The 14,395-nt window shown below is 43.2% G+C and overlaps 1 protein-coding gene across 4 annotated transcripts in view; it reads left to right on the forward strand.

The window, feature by feature from the left end:
• ZBTB8A (zinc finger and BTB domain containing 8A) overlaps window positions 1-14,395 on the forward strand; it is a 71,594-nt gene that overhangs the window by 40,682 nt on the left and 16,517 nt on the right. Inside the window, exon 1 of one of the 4 annotated variants that reach the window (XM_040468048.1) lies at window positions 10,539-11,603. The exons of 2 other annotated variants lie outside the window; for them this stretch is intronic. In XM_040468048.1, coding sequence (XP_040323982.1) covers window positions 11,575-11,603 — 29 coding nt within the window. In that variant the 5' untranslated portion in view covers window positions 10,539-11,574. Of the gene's footprint in view, window positions 1-10,538; window positions 11,604-14,395 lie in introns of those variants that run through there. One more of the 4 variants, XM_040468044.1, reaches the window with a different exon arrangement.

A 14,395-nucleotide genomic window follows, 5' to 3' on the forward strand; every position in this document is an offset into this window, starting at 1 on the left:
GCCTTCTGAATAAATCCAGCCTGTTTCAACACGGTAACCCTCAGAATCCGTCACTAAACATATTCCCGTGTTTGCCGAGGTAAATTAGAAAAAAAACCTTGCAATCGTTTTGGTTTTATAAATTATCTCCTCCCGTGTGATTTTTTTTTTTTTTCATTATTCCCCGGGAGAAATGCTGATTCTGGGTATGGTCCGTGGCAATAAGTGGTGGTGAGGAGTGTTTGGAGGAAAATTGGCATCCTCTTGTAGGGCAATTCCCTCTGGTGTGTTATTACAGAGTCTTCGAGAAAGGGAAGGCTAGTCTCCTCAGACGAGGGAGAGGCTGCTTCCTGACCAGGGAGATTCATGGGAATTTACAAGTTCAAGGTTTTCAGAGTGTCTGAATCTATTCAGATGTTCCCAGTCCCAGGGTCTCCTTCACAATCAGCACCCATCATATAAGAGACTTGGTCAGATGTAAAATCAACTTAGGCTGCAATTTTACAACCCACACAATTACATTTAGTGTCTGATTTTTAGCTACATCTACCCTGTGGCTTCACAGAGGTTCCTTTAAGGTCCCTGTCAAAGTTCTCTGGTTTTCTAATGGTTGACCTGAGCTGAGTTTTAAATTTTTTTTAATGTTTATTTAAAAAAATTTTTTAATGCTTATATTTATTTTTGAGAGAGAGAGGGAAAGAGAGAGGGAGAGGGGCAGGGAGAGGGGGAGACACAGAATCCAAAACAGACTCCAGGCTCAGAGCTGTCAGCACAGAGCCGAACGTGGGGCTCAAACTCCTGATCATGATCTGAGCTGAAGTCCGATGCTTAACCAACTGAGCTACCCAGGCACCCCATTAAATGTTTATTTATTTTTGAGAGAGGGCGAGAGAGAAAGGGACAGAGGATCTGATGTGGGCTCTGTGCTAACAGCAGAGAGCCCAGTGTGGGGCTCAAACCCACAAACCGTGAGATCATGACCTGAGCCGAAGTCGGATGCTTAACCAACTGACCCACCCAGGCGCCCTAAGCTGAGTTTAAAGCTTGGAGCTTGTCATTTCCTTTCTGTAAGTGCTCCAGTACAGTCAGAAGCAGCTCACTTGATGTGTCCTTGTAGTCATCATTACTAATGTCATGGTGAGATAGAGTAGCCACTTAGTCTCCCAAAGTGTTCGCTTCAGTAGGACTTCACCTGAAACAAATGATGACAAGTAATCAGAATGCCACTACAGGACATGGATTACCAGTATTTCTGTTTTTCATTGGCAATAAGGCCATTATTCTGTTCAAGCTCAAAACAGCAAACCAACCCCCAAGCCCTATTTTAGAGATTCTATTTCCTGGGACCTTTTCTGTTACCCAGGTTATAAAGTAAGAGTCCTATCCAGAAAACAGATGCCATTCTAGATATTCCAGACAAAGATACTTTGGAAATTATACAGGCGTGGGAAGGTGTGGGAGAGCACAAATGAGGATAGGGGCTGGGAGAACAAAAAGAAGGAAATGATACTCAGGGATCACAAGCTGCTAATGTCCCTTGAAGCATATACCCTTGCTGGAGCCCTTGAGCATATACCTGCTGCTACACTTTTGGAGACACAGTCCAGGATCCGCTGAGAGGTAACACTTCGATGAGAGCTGGAACCACCAGAAAGATTCCACATCTGCATGAGCTGCTGTAGTCCAGAATCTTGCCACCCAGCTGTCACTACAGCAACCACTAGCAACAGTGAGAGCTAGAGCAGGGAGTTCCCCTCTTCCTCCAGCCCTCCAAGTCCCATTGTACCTATCCTGCAGGAAGCCAGCTGGTGAGAGATACTGGGTAATGTAGTTTGCAGACTCTCAGCCCCATCAGAACAGAGCAGAATATGGGGTGCCTGGATGGCTCAGGCAGTTAAGCATCTGACTTCAGCTCAGGTCATGATCTCATGCTGTGTGAGTTTGAGCCCTGTATCAGGCTGTATACTGATGGCTCAGAACCTACTGAGCCATCAGCACGGACATATGGCAGGGAGAGCAAGTGCAGAGCCTGCTTCAGATTCTGTGTCTCCCTCTCTCTCTGCCCTTCCCCTGCTCATGCTCTGTCTCTCTCTCTCAAGAATAAATAAAAATTTAAACAAACAAACAAACAAACAAACAAACAAACAGGGGCACCTGGGTGGCTCAGTCAGTTAAGCAACTGACTTTGGCTCAGGTCATGATCTCACGGTTCGTGGGTTCGAGCCCTGCGTCGGGCTCTGTGCTGACAGCTCAGAGCCTGGAGCCTGCTTCGGATTCTGTGTCTCCCTCTATCTCTGTTCCTCCCCTGCTCATTCTCTGTCTCTCTCTGTTTCTGAAAAATAAATTTTAAAAAAGTTAAAAAAAAAAAAACAGAGCAGAATATAAAAAGGCAGTTTGGGGGCTTAAAAACAATAGGTAGATAACCAGTACAAAAACCAAAATCAGTTGCCTTAGTTATGAAGGCCCTGCTTACTTACAAGGGCAAAGAACAAATGTATTCAGCCAAAGATGGGTAGGTTAAAGAAAAATGGCAGCTTCTCCTGCCTGTCAGTTGCTGTAGTCTATCCATGGAACAGTTTCACCAGTAGAAATCCCTTAAATATTTGCTGAGTATTACTATGCTGTAAGCTGGGCTCATGCTGTTATACTTTAATCTTGTGATTTAAGTGGAAAGTATAAATCAGAGTAGATTAAACATCAGATATACATTTTTATGTTAACTACTGTAATTCTACCAAATTTCCCATATCCTCATCGTTTTCACAAATAATGCTATTTTACTTAGAGATCAAAGGCATCGGAAATGAGCCCCGATATCATCTTCCTTTAGAGATCTGTACACTTTTTCATTATCTCTTTCTGTTGCAAAGAAGAAGGTATCCTGTCCTCCTACCCCTCACTAATCCTTTTCTTTTTTTTTTTTTTTTAATTTTTTTTAACCTTTATTTATTTTTGAGACAGAGAGAGACAGAGCATGAATGGGGGAGGGGCAGAGAGAGAGGGAGACACAGAATCGGAAGCAGGCTCCAGGCTCTGAGCCATCAGCCCAGAGCCTGACGCAGGGCTCGAACTCACAGACCGCGAGATCGTGACCTGAGCTGAAGTCAGACGCTCAACCAACTGAGCCACCCAGGCAACCCTCACTAATCCTTTTCAACAATAACCATTTTAATGTGTTCTCAATCTCATTCCTCCCTGCCCTATCTGGAAATTTATTTCTTCAGTGAATTTTTTCTTTCCAGAGTACTCAAATTCTTCTTCAGTCTTGATGACACCTCCCCTTTCTATCACTATCTGCCTTATCCTTTCACTTCACAGCAAAATTCTGTGGAAAGAGTTGTATGTACTCTCTCCTCCATCCCATTCTCTGTGAAATTCACCCCAACACAGGGACACAGATACACACGTGCACACACATAGACACACACAGGCACATACAACATATGCAAACATGCACATCACACACACACACACACACACACACACACACACACACTACTGATCCATCCAGTGCTTCTCCTTGAAGCACTTTCTTCACTTCCGGGATGTCTTCCTGGTTTTCTGGTTTTTCTCTGGCATCTTTCTTTGCTTGATCCTTATCCTTGTATTCCCTAAATGTCAGAGGGCCAGGGGCTCACCTCTATTCTATGTGGCCTGCCTCCTTTGGTAATCACATCTAGTCTCATGACTTAAAATTTTTTTTTTCAACGTTTTTATTTATTTTTGGGACAGAGAGAGACAGAGCATGAACGGGGGAGGGGCAGAGAGAGAGGGAGACACAGAATCGGAAACAGGCTCCAGGCTCCGAGCCCCAGAGCCTGACGCGGGGCTCGAACTCACGGACTGCGAGATCCTGACCTGGCTGAAGTCGGACGCTTAACCGACTGTGCCACCCAGGCGCCCCTAGTCTCATGACTTTAAATACCATTCAAATGCTGATTCCCAGTTCCCATCCCCAGCCTGGACCTATTTCCTCACCTCTGCTCGTATGTCCAACCGCCCACCCTTTTTCTCTCGTTGGATGGATAACAGGACATGTTAAACTTACCATGTCCAAACTTGAGCTGCAGAGACCAGCCCCCACGGGTTCCTTCCCTAGTCTTCCCCGTTTCAGTAAACGGTAACTCCACTCTGCCAGTACCACGCCATTGGCCTCGGGGTCACCCTTGATTGTTCTCTTGCTCTCCCTGCCATATGTGTGTTACCTGGTTGTGGTCCTGTGTGTGTGTGTGCGCGCACACATGCGTGTGAATTGCCTTTTCCCTTTTATCTAGCGGAGTCTTTTCATTAAGGCTCTTAAACTTATTCTTTTTTTTTTTTTTTTTTTTTACCATGCAACAAAACTTTATTTATTTTTGGAACAGAGAGAGACAGAGCATGAACGGGGGAGGGGCAGAGAGAGACGGAGACACAGAATCGGAAACAGGCTCCAGGCTCTGAGCCATCAGCCCAGAGCCGGACGCGGGGCTCGAACCCACGGACCGCGAGATCGTGACCTGGCTGAAGTCGGACGCTTAACCGACTGCGCCACCCAGGCGCCCCAACTTATTCTTAATCCTATCTTGGAATTAGAGCCTCCTTTCAAGACGGGAGAACGTGGCACTGGGAATTCAGCTGCCAACGTGGGATATTTCACTTTAGGGAATCTTATGACTGCCCTTTGACACAGTCTGCTGCTGGTCATTCTGCCAGGCCTCAGCCTTCTCCCTCAGAGGTCCTCTGTTACTCCTTCCACTTGTCAAAGGCAGTGCTCAGATGTCTCCAGTCAGGAGACAGTTTTCTACTTTGCTTTCACTGTTAAACATCTTCTCACTCCCTATCAACTCTCAGGAGCCTGTTTAAATTTGCACAGAGTGACCACCGTTTGCAACACGTGACAATACTGAAGCTCACTTAGAACGTCTACAGGTTGCCCAGAAAAGAAAGCAGTATCTGACTGAAATTTAAACTAAAAAAACAAACAAAATATTTTTCCTCCACGGAATTAACTTTTCACTAAAACTGTATAAAACGCCTTCATGTCTGAAAAAGAACTGACAATGTGTTGGATGTCAATTAATCATTCCTCTATGAAATCAATTTTGATTCCTTTCAGAATCAGGAGTAGATGTTAAAGAAAAGCTGCACTGGGGCTCCTGGGTGGCTCAGTTGGTTAAAGCGTGTGACTTCGGCTCAGGTCATGATTTTGCAGTTTGTGGGTTTGAGCCTCACATCGGGCTCTATGCTGACAGCTCAGAGCTTGGAGCCTGCTTCGGATTCTGTGTCTCCTTCTCTCTCTGCTCCTCCCCCTGCTCCTGCTCTGTCTCTGTCTTTGTCTCTGTCTCTGTCTCTGTCTCTCTCTCAAAAATAAATAAAACATTAAAAAACATTTTTTTTAAAAGAAAAGCTGCACTAATAATTAGAAGAAAGTGATCAAAGAATTCAGAACCTTCAGAAATAACTTATAAAGCGAGATTCTCTGGTTACAAGTAAGAGGAAAGCCAACTCATGCTGGCTTAAGGAAAATGACATTTATTGGGACAGGTAACTGGAAAGTCCAAGGATAGATATAGCTTAAGGCATTGCTGGGACTAGGACTGGGGTTGGCAAAAAGCAGCCTGTGGCTATTTCTGTAAATAAAGCTTTATTAGAACACTACTCTACCCATTGCTTCTCCTGTTGCCTATGGCTGCTTTTGTGCCACAGTGGCAGAAGTGAGTAATACAGTGGTGAAGCTGAGGAGTTGTGAGAGACAGCCCCACTATGATGTGTGGGTTTCCCGCCCCAAATCAAGCAATTCTCCAAGACTAATCCAACTCCGTTCTGACACTGTCTACCTGGAGATAGCATCAGATTCACAGGTTAAGGGCTCAGTCCCGCAAGATGGCCCCCACATCAGATGCCCATCACTAGTCCAGGTTGTTACCTGTGCTTCTGACTGACTGGAGGACCCCCTCCTTGGGTTCGAATAGTTTGCTAGAGTGGCTCACAGAACTAAGGAAACCAGTTTACTCACCAGATTACCAGTTTATTACAAAAGATATTAAAGGATACAGGTGAACAGCCAGATGAAGAGATACATAGGGCAAGGTTCCAAATGCAAGAACTTCTTTCCCATGGAGCTTGGGGCCAACAAGTGGATGCATTCTGGTTCACCAACCTGGAAGCTCTCAGAACCCTGTCCTTTCGGGGTTTTATGGATGCTTCGTTACATAGATGTGATTGATTAAATCATTGGCTGTTGGTGCTTGATTCAATTTCCAGCCCCTCCCCTCTTTCCCAGAAGTCATGGGGAGGGACTGAAAGTTCCAAACCTCTAGTCTAATTAATCTAATGTAATGGTTGGTTCTCCTGGCACAACCCCCCCACCATCTTAGGGAACTTCCAAGAGTCACCTCATTAACATAAACTCAGCTGTTGTTGAAAGGTTTTTTTTTTTTGTGAATAGCAAGACACCCGTGGCACCTTTATGGCTCTGAAGTGATTTCGGGAACTGAGGATAAAAGACCAAATATGAGAACAAAACATGCTCTTGGGGACGCCTGGGTGGTTTAGTTGGTTAAGCCTCCAACTCTTGATTTCATCTCAGGTCATGATCACGGTTTGTGAGATCGAGCCCTGCGTCTGGCTCTGCACTGACAGCGTGGAGCCTGCTTGGGATTCTCTCTCCCTCTGTCTCTGCCCCTCCCCATTCAAGTACATGCTCTCTCTCTCTCTCCCTCTCTCTCAAAATAAATAAATCAACATTTTTTTAAAAGATGCTTTTATTGCTCTTATTGCTTAGGAAATTACAAGGGTTTGGGAAGCAATGAGCCAGGGACCATTGGCAAAGTCAAAAACATATATTTATTATAAATAATAATCTCATACCCACAAACCCTGAAATATTTCCTGCCTGGCCCTGTACAGAAAAAAAAAAAAAAAATTACCAACCTAGGAAACAGAATGATGTCAGTGGGATCTGGCCTTTCTCTGTTTCGCTGCTCTGCTTTCATCAGCGTTGGCCCTTTCTCATGGAGGCTCTGTCATGGTGGCAGAAAGAACATCTACAATATATAACTCCAGGGTTACATCCTCACGGGAGTGGTCTTCTTTCCAGTTGCTCCAGTAAAAATTCTAGGATTCACTTTGATTGAACCTCCTTTCCTTGCTTTGCTTGGTGTGTCCATCCTCAAGCCAGTAACTGGCCATGGGAATGCAGTGCCCCGATTTGTCAGGTCTAGGTCACAGGTTGACCTCTGGAGTGATGAGTCAAGTCAGTATCTCCCAAACCATAAGAACTGAAAGAGATGAAGGGGTGATCCTCTCAAGAAAAGTTGTGGGAAGCAATTGCCAGAAAAATGAGAAGAGGGAGAAGTCAGAATAGAATAATGAGTAAATGGAAGGGAAGTTGTATAACAGGCTGGTAAACGAAAACATCACTGAAAGAATTAAAATCACAGCTTTTATTTTTAAATTTTTTTTATTAAAATTTTTTTTTCTAACGTTCATTTTTTGAGAGACAGAGAGACAGAGTGCAAGTGGGGGAGGGACAGAGAGCGAGGGAGACACAGAATCCGAAGCAGGCTCCAGGCTCTGAGCTGTCGGCCCAGAGCCTGACACAGGGCTCGAACCCATGGACTGAGAGATCACGATCTGAGCCAAAGTCAGACGCTTAACCAACTGAGCGACCCGGGCCCCCCTAAAATCACAGCTTTTAAAGGGCTGCAGCTTCTTCTGTTAATGCAGAAATAAATATTTTCCCTTTCATCAGTTCATTTAAAATCAAGAGTTTAGATCCACTATATGAAATTACTATTTTTATTGGTCAGAATGGTTAAATCCTGGCAATTTCATGCAGTGTGTGCTGGTTACCTAGGGCTGCTATAACGAAGTACCTCAAACTGGGTTGCTTAAAACAACCAAAATGTATTCTCTCAGTTCTGGAGGCTGGAAGTCAGAAATCAAGGTGTTCCCTCTGAAGGCTCTAGAGGAGACTCCTTCCAGCCTCTGGGGGAGGTATTTCTTGACTAGTATTGCATGACTCCAGTCTCCACCTGTTATATCACAAGGGTTTTTCTTTTCTTCTTTGTATTTATGTGTCCTCTCCTCTTCTTATAAGGACAGGAGACCCTAATCCAGTGACCTTGTCTTAACCAATTATTTCTGCAAAGACCCTATTTCCAAACAAGGTTACATTCTGAGGTTCCGGGTAGACATGAATTGTTTTTGTTTTTGTTTTTGTTTTCAAGTAGACATGAATTTTGAGGGGACAGTATTCAACCCACTAAGTTCACTTAATATTATTGGAGACTATGCTGAAAAAGCAGAAAATTTGTCTTTTCAAAAGTCTCTGATTCGGTAGAAAAACAAAAGTAAAGACTGGGTTAAAGTATCTCAGGAATGCAAAGATAATTCAACACCCAGAAAATGTAATATACTAATGATTGTTGTGGCTTGAATTGTGTTCCCCCCAAAAGATATGTCTAAGTGCCAACCTGCAGTACCTTATTTGGAAATACAGTTGTTGCACAGGTAATCAGTTAAGATGAGGTCATATTGGAGTAGGATGGGCCCTTAATCCTAAATGACTAATGTCCTTTTGTGTCCTTTCGCTCCAGATCAGAGCCTGGAGCCTGCTTCAGATTCTCTGCCCCTCTCCCCGCTCTGTGTGTGTCTCTCTCTCTCTCAAAAATAAACATTAAAAAAATTTTTTTTAATAAAAAAAAAAAGGACTAATGTCTGGGGCTCCTGGCTGGCTCCGTCGGTAGAGCGTGTGACTCTTGATCTCGGGGTTGTGAGTTCAAACCCCATGTCAAGCCTAGCGCTTACTTTTTTTTTTTTAATTTTTTTTTTTTTAACGTTTATTTATTTTTTTGGGACAGAGAGAGACAGAGCATGAACGGGGGAGGGGCAGAGAGAGAGGGAGACACAGAATCAGAAACAGGGTCCAGGCTCTGAGCCATCAGCCCAGAGCCCGACGCGGGGCTCGAACTCACAGACCGCGAGATCGTGACCTGGCTGAAGTCGGACGCTTAACCGACTGCGCCACCCAGGCGCCCCTAGCGCTTACTTTTTAAAAATGGCTGTAGAAAATGACTAATGTCCTTATAAGAAGACATTGTGAAGACACAAGGAGAGAGCTCCTTGTGAAGACACAGAGACACAGGGAGAAGACAGCCGTGTGAAGATGGAAACAGATTGGGGTTTTGCTGCCACAAACCAAAGAACTCCTGGGGTCACTAGACACTAGGAAGAAGCAAAGAAGGATTCCTCCCTCACAGGTTTCAGAGGGAGCATGGTGCTGCTGACATCTGGTTTTAGATATCCAGCATCCAGACTGCAAGATAATAAATTTCTGTTGTGCTAAGTCACCCAGTTTATGGTACTTTATTACAATAGCTCCAGGAAACTAATATACAGATTAAGAAAGAAAAAAACATGTAAATACCACATATGCATTTAATAAAATTTAGCACTCATTTATGATAAAAATTTTTAGCAAGTTGGAAACAAAAGGGTAACCATCAAACGCCTATACTAAACATCAGTCTTAATGCTGAAATTTTAGGAGCATTTCCATTCAGTCAATATAAATAAATCTAACAAAAATATGCAAGATCTTAATAAAGAAAATAAGGGGGAGCTCCTGGGTGACTCAATTGGTTAAGCATTCGACTTTGGCTCAGGTCATAATCTCACGGTTCGTGAATTCGAGCCCTGAGTCGGGCTCTCTGCTGACAGCTCAGAGCCTGGAGCCTGCTTCAGATTCTGTGTCTGTCTCCCTCTCTTTCTTCCCCTCCCCTCCCCTGCTTGCTCTCTCTTTCTGTGTCTCTCAAAAATAAATAAACATTAAAAAAAAAAAGAAAGAAAAAAGAAGGAAACATTACTGAAGAATACAAAAAAAAGGCCTAAATAAATGGAGAATTATACTATGTTCCTGGATGATAAGACTCAATATCATAAAGATGTGAGTTTTCTCATAATCTATAAATTCAATTCCAAAATAAATGCCTATAGGATTTTTTTTTTTTTAGTGAAACTTGATAAACTTACCCTAATATTTATATGGAAGTAGAAAGAGACACTTCTTTTTAATGTTATTTGATGAATTAGATGGGGGAATTCATTTTAAAGTTTTGGCAATTAATACTGTGAAGTATTACTGCAGAGATAGACAAATAGACCAACTGAACTGAACAAAGGGCTCAGAAATAGATCCATGAATTTATGTAAACTAAATGTATAACAGACATAGTATTACAAATTAATGGGGAAAGGATAGACTATTCAATAAATAGTGTCAGAAAAATTGGTTACCTGAATGAAAAAAATTAGAATACCACATGCAAAATAAATAGATTAAAGCCTTAAAAGTGAAGAACAGAAATTTAAAAAATATCTTTATGTCCTTGAAACAGGAATTTTTTTCTTTTTCTTTTTCTTTTTTTTTTTTTTTTTTGAGAGAGAGCATGCATGGGAAAGAGAGAATCCCACGCAGGATTGCACTATCAGCGTGGAGCCCGACTCGGGGCTCGAACCCATGAACTGTGAGATCATGACCTGAGCCGAAATTAAGAGACGCTTAACCGACTGAGCCACCCAGGTGCCCCTAAAAGCTTCTTTTTAATGAAAACCACCTTAAGTGAAGTTAAAAAGTCAAACCACAGACTGGGAGAAGATACTTGCAAAGCATATAGCTGATGAAGGATTAGTATGTTGGCTATTTAAAGGATATCTATAAATAAATTAAAAAAAGACAACCCAACTTGAAAAATAAGAAAGGTTATTGTGTAGATAGCATTATTGCCCCTGTTCATCATCCCCTGCCAATATTCACACCCTTTGCTGTGTGACTTCACAGTTCTTCCCACTCACGCAGCACAAGATATTTCTTCCTTTGACTTTAGATTTGGCCATGGCATTTGCTTTAGACTATTAGAATATGGTAGATGTAACAGTGTGCCACTTGCAAGCCTAAGCCATAAGAGGTCTCATATATTTCCACTTGGTCTTTTGTACCTTTGCCATTATCACGAGATGAAATTGGCCAAGCCAGCCAACTGGTTCCAGGAGGAAGGTATGAGACCATGTAATAACACAACTAACCTAGACAAGCTGCCTAAATCAGCTGACTCCTAGGTATGTGAGTGGACCCAGGCAAGATCACAGAGCTGCCCTAACAAGTCCAGCCTAAATTAGCCAACCCATAGGCATGCGAGCTAAATAAATACTTATCGTATGGCATTGTTTTTTGTAGTTAGTTAGTTGTTATACAGTGTTAGTTAACAACACTGTAATGAGCAAGAAATTCTCCGACTCACAGTCAATAAACATTAATTGTACGATCCACACAAATAAAAGCAATGACATACCATTGCATATTTGAAAGATTGACAAATTAAAAAGTATAATACTAAGTTCTGACAGAAATGAGAAGTAGTAATTGATATATACCGTTAATGGGAGTGACAGGGCTCTGGCCATTGCATTGCAAGTGTAAGTCCCCTGGGTGAGGCATCCAGGAAAGCCATTCCACACAGCCCCCGCCCCGATTAAAAAAAGAAGACAAACTGGGCTGGTAATTGTCTTTTGTCTTTTCCTCTCCCTGCCAGGAATGTGGACATCAGGCTGGAGATGGGGCAGCCGCTATCTTGCAACATGAGGTGTTTTAATTTCATTGATTGTATTTTTCATATATTAAGTCCATTTGGTTCCCCCTCAAACCTACCTCTTCTTCCCGCCCCTCCCCCCACTGGTTTCTTTTCTTGTGGATAATAATAAAAGTAAAAGGAGAATGGCTAACATTTATGAAGTACCTTTTACATGTCCAACATATAATTTGGAGTGCTCTGTCTACCTCAGCTCATTCAATCCTCACAATAATCCTATGAAAGAAGTGCTATTTTTTTGTTCCATTTTACAGGTAAGGAAATGGATACAGAAGTTAAATAAATTGCCTGGGTTCATACAGCTATTAAGTGGAGTCAGAATTCCAAATCCAGCTACCCGGCTCTAGCGTCTATGCTCATGACTATTTGCTACTTTTTATTCTCTTTTATCTCTTCGACCGTCTTAAAAAGGCTTATTTAATAGTCTCTTGGGTTTTTATTTTCTAAAATTTGTTGGCGCTCCTATTCTCCTATTCTCCTATTTGTTCCACCTGCTGATTCTTCTTTATAAAGAATGATTCCCGGGGCGCCTGGGTGGCGCAGTCGGTTAAGCGTCCGACTTCAGCCAGGTCACGATCTCGCGGTCCGTGGGTTCGAGCCCCGTGTCAGGCTCTGGGCTGATGGCTCGGAGCCTGGAGCCTGTTTCCGATTCTGTGTCTCCCTCTCTCTCTGCCCCTCCCCCGTTCATGCTCTGTCTCTCTCTCTGTCCCAAAAATAAATAAACGTTGAAAAAAAAATTAAAAAAAAAAACAAAAAAGAATGATTCCCTTGTATGTTTTAACATTTTTGATTCATTCATTCAGCAACACTGATTGAGCACGTATCGTGTGGAGCTGGGGATACATAAGTAAAGCAGGCCAAGTCTCTGCTCTCTTACCTTAAATTCTAGTAGGAGAAAACAGTAAACAAGGGGACAGAGAACAGAAGGGAGTGATTATATAGGATGGTAAAGGAAAGATCTCTGATAAGGTGACATTTGAAAAGAGACCTGAAAATGTGAGAATGTGAGCTATGTGTATATCTGGGAGAAGAATCCCCAAGCAGGTAGAATGGCCAAGACAAGGGCTGCACGGCAGGAACATGCCTTGAATGTTCAGGAATGGGCAGAGGCCTGTGTAGCTGGAATGTGGCATGTGAGGGACAGAGCAGAGCAGATGAAGGCAGAGAGACACCTGGACGCGAGAGGCGCCCATCACGCAGGGCCTTTGAGGTCATAACTTTGAGGCTGGATGGTGGGGGGACCTTTGGAGGCTTTTTTGTGAGTCATAAGCTCAAAGATGGTATTTAAAACTATGAGACCAGATGGGCTCACCCAGAGAATAGTGTTAAGTAGAGAAGAGGTCTGAGCCCTGAGGCCTGGGACCTTCCAGCTGTAAGGGAGGAAAATTTTTCCTTGACCGTCTTCCTGGCTGGGTCTGGAAGTTAAACTGACAAAAGCAAGTTAACACGAGGAACGCAAACAAATTACTTAATGTAAGTTTTACATGGCCCAGAAGCCTTCATAAGGAAATGAAGACTGGAAGAAACAGACACTGAGTATATTTTTATGCTAGGTTGGATGAAGAGCGGACAGGACAGTCGTGGAGGAATATGGTAGGTCAAGGAGTAGGAGATAAATTTAGTAAGGGGGGGGGGGAACTCGCCAAAGCCTGTTTGTTCACATTCTTTTCAGCGTCCCTTTGTTTTCTGAGATAAGGAATCTCTTTCTTCTGGGTATACGGAGGGCACCTCTCACAGTAGGGTTATTTTTGTTGCAGGGGAGAAGGGAGGGGGGTGTCAGAGTGACCTTTCTGCTTCTGCTGTTTTCCCAAACTTCTTTAGTTCAAAATATTCAATACACCAAGGTGCCATATTTTAGGGTAGTGTGTCCGGAATCCCCCAGCACTGAGAGATTAGGAAAATGAACACCCAGCAAAGGAGACTGAGAAGGAGTGGCTGATAGGAGAAGAACCATGGAGGAGTTGGTGTCCCAGCATCAAGTGAAGAAAGTGTTTGAGGATGAAGAGAAGGACCCACTGCCTCAGTAAAATGAGGACAAAGGAATGGCCATTGGATTTGACATGCAAGTTACTAATGAGCTTTTTAAAAATGATTTTGATGGATCGGGATGAAACCTGATAGAGAACAGAAGTGAAGACGGCAAGTGAAAAGAGCAAACCAAAACATGCTTTCAATGAATTTTGTGTGAAGGGAGCAGGGAAATGAGTAGTAAGCTGGGGCGCCTGGCCGGCTCAGCCAGTAGGGCATACAACTCTTGATCGCAGGGTCATGGGTTCGAGCCCCATGTGTGGTGTAGAGTTTACTTAAAACAAAATTTAAAACCATTATAGAGAAATGAGTAGTAGCCAGAGGTGGATTGTGAAACCAAGGGAGGTTTTGTTTGCTTGTTTCTTTTTAAGATAAGAGGTATTAGGCACCATGACGATCCAATATTGGAAACTATCCACTTTATATGAAGAAGGGAATGACTTTGAGTTCAGCATAAGCAGAGCTTACTTCCCACCTGGCTTGGTTCCTGAGAGCACCCCTCCTGAGCGGTTTTGCATTTACTTCTGCCAGGCGCCCAACGGGCCCTACCAGCCCAGGACTAATTTTCACATTAAAATTTCACCTTGTGGTTTGCCACACCAAACAGGTAAAATCAATTTGGATTCCAGAACCTCAAAAAGCAAAGGGTTGGGGGTGCCTGGGTGGCTCAGTCGGTTAAATGTCTGACTTGGATTTAGGTCATGATCTCGAGGTTCGTGAGTTTGAGCCCTGCGTCGGGCTCTGTGCTGACACCTCAG

This window comes from Herpailurus yagouaroundi, unplaced genomic scaffold (genome assembly GCF_014898765.1).
Source record: "Herpailurus yagouaroundi ecotype Mexico unplaced genomic scaffold, PumYag 77, whole genome shotgun sequence".
Lineage (NCBI taxonomy): Eukaryota > Metazoa > Chordata > Mammalia > Carnivora > Felidae > Herpailurus > Herpailurus yagouaroundi.